The sequence below is a fragment of the Nicotiana tabacum genome, chromosome 11 (assembly GCF_000715075.1).
Source record: "Nicotiana tabacum cultivar K326 chromosome 11, ASM71507v2, whole genome shotgun sequence".
Classification (NCBI taxonomy): domain Eukaryota; kingdom Viridiplantae; phylum Streptophyta; class Magnoliopsida; order Solanales; family Solanaceae; genus Nicotiana; species Nicotiana tabacum.
In genome coordinates, this window is record NC_134090.1 from 20,621,516 (window position 1) to 20,629,717 (window position 8,202).

The window sequence follows — 8,202 nt, forward strand, 5'->3', positions numbered from 1 at the left end:
ATTTGCACATCAAATGCAAATAAGTTTTTTCCATAAGAACCCTATAGGCGAGCCGTGGAAACAGCCTTAGGGCTGCGTACAATAAATCCTTGCGGTCTGATTCTTCCCCGGACTCCACGTATAACAGGAGCTTAGTGCACCAGGCTGCCTTTTTATAAGAACCCTAAAGGATGTCATTATATTCCCTAAGAACAATATAGGTAAATTGTTTTTAATATCTGTCACTTTCAATATCTACAGCTGAGATGGCTCAGATATACATAATTAAACTAATGGTCAATATGCCACCAAAGAGATACCAGAATACTAATCTAATATAACACAAAAATATCATACTCATAAATTATGGCCAATATATAGTAATAAACTGTTTGGGCCATGAATATGGGCCCGGACTCTCTCCAACAGCCGGCACGATTGACCCACAACCATTTTGCCGGCCCAAAAATCTACATTTCTTTGATCCTTCTCCTACCCATCAAAACAGAATGAAATATTTTCCATTCTCCCCTCCATTATAACTCACCAAACAATACTTCCACCATCTTATCACCTTCATTATTTTCTCTTCTTCTTTTGTAAAACCATGTTAACATCTCTGGTCCACGAGGACACTGACTTGTCGCCATCTCCAACCATTAGCTCCGCCACGTTAGAGGTGGAAGAAGTCCGTCTTAGCGTGAACTCGGAGGTGGAAACAACCATATACAATGCTCATACTTCCATTTCATACTCCATAAAGCCCCATGCAACGTCTAACGATCCATGTTGGAACGCCATGCGTCGTGTCCAGACAGAAGTCGCGAGTTTGAGCCTTGATGATTTTAGCTTCATTCAAAAAGTTGGGAGTGGTGACATTGGTTCTGTTTATCTTGTTGAATTAAAGGGAAATAAAGGGTGTTTATTTGCAGCTAAAGTGATGGATAAGGAAGAATTGGTTACTAGGAGTAAAGAAGGTAGAGCTAAGACAGAAAGAGAAATATTGGAAATGTTGGACCACCCTTTTTTGCCTACCCTTTATACAACGTTGGACACTGATAAATGGTCTCTTTTGTTGACTGAATTTTGTCCTGGTGGTGATCTTCATGTTCTCCGGCAACGGCAGCCGGAAAAAAGATTTGATGAAGCCGCCGTCCGGTTAGTACTTCGTTCTCCTCTACCATTACGTCTTTTTTGTTTAACCATCTGTTATCCGATACAGACCCTTGTGGTCTCTAGATCCCGCGCATAGTGGGAGCTTAGTGCACCGGACTGCCCCATCTGTTATCCGAAACCTACTATACCGATTAATTTAGATACGTGTCACATAGGCATGTTAAAATGGAGAAGCGCTACCAAGGGTTGTTGAGTGTGTAAGAGCGCACATCTTCATCCATAATTACCAGAGATTTTGGGTTAGAGCTTGGCTATTAAGTCGCTTTTATTAGTTAGCGCTTTATTCTTAGTATGTGATTTTCCTGCGCGAATATAGATTTAGTTGGATCCTAAAGAAGGTACTATACAATACAACGGATGGTAAACCAAACAAAAAAAATGGAGAAACGCTATTTTATCGGTTAATTAATTCTTTATTTCTAGGACTCGAACTCCTAAAATTCTGATTAAGTCTGGAGGAATTCTATCCATTCCGGCCACCGTACTCATTGATTTTTCCTCTACAATTAATTATTTCAACTATATTTTATCAACTTATGTCCTGAATGATTGACGTAGTAGTCAATGTGAATGTTTGTCCAGTTTGCCTATGGACCACTTTGGTAGAATTCTAAGATAATATGGAAATAGATTTTAATATAACATGATATTTAATGTGTCCTATTATTATGTGCTTTCTAGTATTAGCTGAAATTTATTCTTGACTAATTAATGTAACATGTGAGTTTGTCTATTTGATGTAACAGGTTCTACACATCAGAAGTGGTGGTTGCTTTAGAGTATTTACACATGATGGGGATAATTTATCGTGATTTAAAGCCTGAAAATGTGTTAGTAAGATCAGATGGTCATATTATGTTAACTGATTTTGATCTCTCATTAAAATGTGACGATTCAACAGTAATGCCTCAGCTTGTTCAAGAAAGAAGTCCAAAATTAGATCATAATTCAAATGATCAATCCTCCAATAATTCACCTCCATATAATTCTTCGTCGTGCATTCTGCCAAATTGTATCGTGCCACATGTCTCGTGCTTGTACTCTAAACACAGGCAAAGAAGAAGAAGAACGATTCGACGGCGGTTCAGGATGGTAGCAGAGCCAATCGAGGCACGATCAATGTCATTTGTTGGGACCCACGAGTACTTGGCCCCAGAAATTGTATCAGGGGAAGGCCATGGCAATGCAGTGGATTGGTGGACACTAGGGATTTTCATATATGAATTGCTATATGGTGTGACGCCTTTTAGAGGACTTGACAATGAATTCACCCTTTCAAACATTGTGGCTCGACCCTTTGAGTTCCCTAAGGAACCAATGGTTCCAACCACGGCTAAGGACTTGATCACCCAACTTTTGGTTAAGGACCCTACCATGAGAATGGGGTCCACAATGGGGGCCACAACAATCAAACAACATCCTTTCTTTGATGGTGTGAATTGGGCACTCTTGAGATGTACTACCCCACCTCATATTCCCCAATATTTCAAAACTAGAGACTTTGTCTCATCTTATGATAATTGTGATGATTATGTTGATTATTATTAATGATAAGAGTTGCATTAAGTGTTTTTACATGATCGAATAGCCGGTCAGATTCATTGTTTCATTGATAATACATCGATTATATATATATATATATCCGTCGCTTATTTTTAATTTAACTATTGTGTGAGAGGATATTTAGGTTAATTCTTCTTTCATTAACTTGAAGGCACTAGCATTGTATAGTTATTTTATATATGTAACTATTCATTGCAAGTCTGATATAACAATCTAGAAAATAAAGTAAATAATTTAATGTAATTTGTTAAAATGCATTGATAATGTAAAAGAATCTTTACACTGTTAGTGCAATAGTTTAATTTTTTCACTTGATATTCATGAATAGAACTGTTTGACCAAAAAGTATACTACTCTTTGTTAAACTAATTTAATGATAACTGAGATGAAAGGTAAATCCTAGTCAAGCATAATAATTCCTAGATCTAGTTTAGAGTTTGGGTGACACCATTTACCAAATGCTTATAACCGTATATTCAGTTATTAAATGCACATTTTAAGGAGTAAATGAAGAATGAATAATGAGCAATAAATATGAGAAATGACAATAAATGTAAACAGTAAGAACAATTCACTCAAATATCAAATGATGTGGAAGATTCTCCCTTCTGACAACGAAATGTGGCAATCACCAAGAATATGAGTAATGTTTTCTTGGATCATGTGAGTGGAAAAGAAGAATAATCGATGAAATCAATCACTATGGAAAGGTATACTTTGTGTTTTCTCTCAATGGTTAACTTCTTACAATAGTTTTCTCAAATTCAATCTCACGTGCCCCTTTTTCTTCTCCCTCCCCTTCTATTTATATGGGATATTCTCTAAAAACCCTAAAAAGTACAACAAAGGGAATATCCAGGAGAATATTCATGTCACTAGTTCCAAGACCACACTAGCTGTTATTCCTATTCTTCGCTATTCGACCTCGACCTTTACGGCTCGCTTAGCGACCGCTCGTTGTTGGGCTTTGGTCGACCTTGTCCTATCTGCCAAACTCGGAATACAATCTTTTCACCATATGATCTTTCCACGCTCAACTTCCTCAGCAAGATTTTGACCTATACAGTTAGTCCCTCTGCTTGTCGGGGTCGCCTTCTGGTCGGCCCCGATGAGTGACTTTTTTAGTCGGCGATTTGTGAAGAAATTTTTGGCGTGGAGATCGAGTGGAGGTGTTCGTTGCCGAAGCAATGACGTGTACTTTTGAGATTCGTGGGTCATGGGGTTGGTATAAGATGACGTCACAATACATGCGTCATCATTGCACATCTTCCTGATGCGTTGCCTCGTTCCTCGAGTCCCTGTCGTTTCGATTCTAGGGCCACTGGCGGTTACTCGCATCGATTCGAGCACCCCTGAGGTCTATAAATAAAGAGGGGGAAATTTCTCAAAGAAACTTTTGCACTCTTCTAGTTTCTTTAACCCTGCATTTGCTTCCTTTTCTCCTTCTTGTGTTCGTGCTTCCTGTAACTGCTGCCATTGCCACCCTTTTTTTTTCTGTCTCTTCACATACATATCATCGAAAAATGGCTACCGCAACCCCCAACACTGAGATAGTTTCCGATCCTACTCCATTATCGGTGGCCATGCCTTTTGGTGGCGGAGAATCAGCGGTGGTAGAGGATGAAATCTTTCCCACTATGGAGAAGATTATTCCTCGTAACCCTGCTTCCAGGTCTGAATTCTCTAAGGAACCCACCCTTGAACCAGAGTCTGTGAAGTCAGAGATGGAAGCAAAGCACCTTGCCTCCCTTAGGGCCAAGTACGACATTCTAGCCCACGTTGACTTGGTTCCGGCCGGAGACGACGTGATTCAAGTTCACAGTCCTAGGTATTGTGCTTTTTATGCCTACCCATTCCATATAGGATATTCTCTTCCTCTTCTCCGTTGGCGGAGGAGTTTTTCTGTTACTACCGTGTTTGCCCGGCACAATTCTCTCCCTACCTTTACAAGATTTTTCTCATGTTGGCAAAGTTTCGGAGCTCGCCTGCTACGAAGTCTCTATCCGCCATCTTCTGTATTTTTTTGGGCCGAGCTTCCATAGAGGTATGATGATTCACCTCTGCCATCGTAGAACCAAAGGGTTGGTGGCCGGGATGGATGATAGGACAAACCGCAGTTCTGGGCCCATTATTTCTTTGTTAATACCGAGCACGTGGTGGCGAACCCCAATGACTTTCCTAAGCAATGTAATTTTGCTCGTGAGTATCGTTATTTGGAGTATGTTCTTCTCTTCTCTTCGTGATTCGTGACTAGTAACATCATTTTTATTTTGTAGCTGAGAGGCGTCCCCCATCTTTGGTCGCCGATATCAGTAATTGGGTGGCCTGCATTTTGCCTCACACCATAGGTATCCGTGACTGGACGTCCTTTAACAAGAGATTCGGGATCAAGCCCTAGACCGATAAGTCGGGTTTCGCCCTTATAACTATTTCACTTTTGCCGTGGTGCATGTCTTTTTGTCGTTTTACAGTTTTCCTTTAATGCTAGGTCAGAGAACTTCTAAGAAGGTGAAAGCTCCCGTCCCCGGGTTTCGTCAGGTGGTTGCTTCGGTAGGGATGCATTTCGTGTTGGCCGAGTCTATGCGGAATAATTTTTCCCAGACTCCAGTATTAAGGGAGCTTGGTCGTCAGACAGCCACCCCGTCAATAGAGATCCCAGCTTGCCTAGTGGTTTATTTAGTGGATGAATCTTCCACTAGAGAGGAGGAAACAACGCCATTGAAAAGACGACAAGTGGAGGCCGTGGTCATACTCGAATGGGTCATGACCGTGGATATAGAGGCAACATGCACTTCCACCAAGGGGACTGCTCCCCCGCCGGAGATCGCCGCGGAAGCTAGGCCGTTGGAGATGACGGAGGCAGCTGCGGAAATGTAAACACCAAGGGCAGCTGAGGTTGGCTCATCATCTGTCAGTAGTAGAGGAAAAACGGCTGTCGTGGAGGATGACGTGTCTGGTTCTGATATCGACCCCAAGGAGGTGCGGACTTTCGAGGGGAGATTCACTCGAGTGGAGGTGAAGACCGAGGGGTCCACTCGAAATATTGTCATCCCCGTGGATTTTAACTTGTTAGTCAACTCGAAGAGCGTGGTTCCAGCTTTGGCCCCTTTATACGCAGAGCCCGAGAACAGGACCTTGCAGACGCTGAAGGATGAGGACCTGTCATTAGGCATTTCTGGGATGGCCCTGCGAGTAAGTCCTTTTTTATCATTTTGATTTCTTCCTTTCAAGTTATTTGTCTTTGCTGACCTTTCTACGTCTGTTTATCAGACCCTCATCTTAGAGATTGAGAGTGCCCGTCGGGAGGACAAGAGGACGAGAATCTATAAGAAGATAGAGTCAAAGTACAGAGAGTACCGTACCAAACACAAAGCCCTGGTTCGTATGCTTGGTGAGGACGCTCTGTTTCCAACCCTCCGTGGCGATCTGAGGCAGAAGAATGAGGAGTTAAAGGCAAAGGATGACGAGTTGAAGGAGAAGGATGACGAGCTCATGAGGATTATTGACAGGTGCAGTGAGCTTGAGGAGACGTTAAGGGCCAAGAATGATGAGCTCGATGTGAGAAATGGGTTCGTGGCGGAGTGCCTCGATCTCCAAGCTCAGATGACGTCTTTATGGGCCGAGCTTGAGCAGAGCGCAACTGTGGTTATTGGCTTAAGGGATGAGTTGGTTGCCAAAGCTGCGGAGTTGGAGTGAGTTGAGAGAGCTAGATTGGCTGCTGTGGTAGCGTTAGCAACGTTGGCGCGCACCCTCCGCATCTTCAGATCAGAGCGTTCTAGTGAGGTGGAGACCTTTGCTCTTAAAGAGGCGAGGCTCGAAGAGCGAATTGGCGGACTGGTAGGAGACATTCAGGATTTGAATGGGCAGGTAGCTGTCCTTAAGGCCGAGAAAGCATAGCAGCAGGCCCAGCCATCTACCTCTCATTCTTCTACTTATCCCAATATCCCAAAAGACTTGTACAAGAAGTGGGTCCATGATGAGGCTCATTTGACATATACAGAGTTTTGACGATGTCCGGGAAAGCCTCTGAGGCTGAGTTTGAGGATGCTCGTGTTAAGGCACGTGCTGCTTGTGCCATTTGCGGTTATGACCCTGGAACGCCTGGGGTGGATGATGACGAGGAAGATGTGGACGAGATTGAGCTAGATGCTTGGTATGAAGACGAGTACTTGGATGGAGAGGGTGGATATGGTGCTACTGGACTGGGGGCAAAGGTGGCGACGGAGATGATGTAGTGTAGTTTTCTTGTACTTAGTTTTTTCTTCTCTTTTTCTTCTCTTTTTTTTGCGCGGGGGGGGGGGGGGGTGCTCTTTTTGGCCCTTTGTAATATACTTTCTATTTTGGAATGGAATGGCTATTGTCTTTTTGCTGTATGTTTTCGGCTCTTTTCATTTTTCTTCATATGCTTTTTCCTTTGTAAGAGTTCCTAACTTCATTAACGCGACCGAGGTCGAATATCAATTAATTTGAGCGACGTCGAATTGCTAGTTGATTCGCACGAGGTCGAATGTTAATGAATTCGAACGGAGTCGAATGTGAGTAGATTCGAGCGAGGTAAAATGTTTGACCCTTTAAGTGATTCGAACGAGGTCGAAGGTAAATAAATTCGAACGAGGTCAATGTGAGTTTTCGAGCGAGGTTGAATGTTTGACTCTTTAAGCGATTCGAACGAGGTCGAATATAAATAAATTCGAATGAGGTCGAATGTGGGTCGATCCGAGCGAGGTCGAATGTTTGACTCTTTAAGTGATTTGAAAGAGGTCGAATGTTAATAAATTCGAACAAGGTCTAATATGAGTCGATTTGAGTGAGGTTGAATGTTTGACTCTTTAATTGATTCGAACGAGATCAAATGTAAATAAATTCGAGCGAGGTCGAATGTGACTCGATTCGAGCGAGGTCGAATGTTTGACTCTTTAAGTGATTTGAACGAGGTTGAATGTCAATAAATTCAAATGAGGTCGAATGTGAGTCGATTCGAGTGAGGTCGAATGTTTGACTCTTGGCGTAATACAGGAAATTAGTGGAGATGAAAAATTCATGTGTTTGCATACTTCGCTTTTTTTATACATTCATTGGAGAAGTTCATATACGTTTGAAGTTTGCATGTTTTTCTGAAGTCCCAGTATATCTAGTCCCTTCGTTGGTCAACCTGGAAAAGTAGTTGATAGGTCGAGTGATGAACCCGAGATGCTCCCTTCGTCGCCTCGTTAAAAACCTCCCCGAGAAAACCTAATTGGGACAAAACTCGGGTAAGGAAAAAAAGAGTACGACTCAGGGGGCGTCTATCCTTAGAAGTTGAAGTGTTTAAGGTGGACGACATTCCAATTGTTTGGTAGTGATTTTCCTTCCATTATTTCCAGCTGGAATGACCCTTTGCTTGCTGCCACCGTGATTTTGTATGGGCCATCCCAATTATTTCTCAGTTTGCCTTTTCGTGGGTCTTTGCTTGCTTGTGTTTTGGATTTGAGTATGTAGTCCCCG

At 42.4% G+C, this 8,202-nt stretch overlaps 1 protein-coding gene across 1 annotated transcript; it reads left to right on the forward strand.

The window, feature by feature from the left end:
* Positions 1 to 486: 486 nt before the first annotated feature.
* On the forward strand, positions 487 to 2,752 carry LOC107813830 (protein kinase G11A-like). The gene is made up of 2 exons (XM_016639137.2): positions 487 to 1,137; positions 1,902 to 2,752. Exons 1-2 carry the CDS (start codon positions 587 to 589, stop codon positions 2,701 to 2,703), a joined length of 1,353 nt encoding a protein of 450 aa, XP_016494623.1. The 5' UTR covers positions 487 to 586; the 3' UTR covers positions 2,704 to 2,752.
* Positions 2,753 to 8,202: the final 5,450 nt, after the last annotated feature.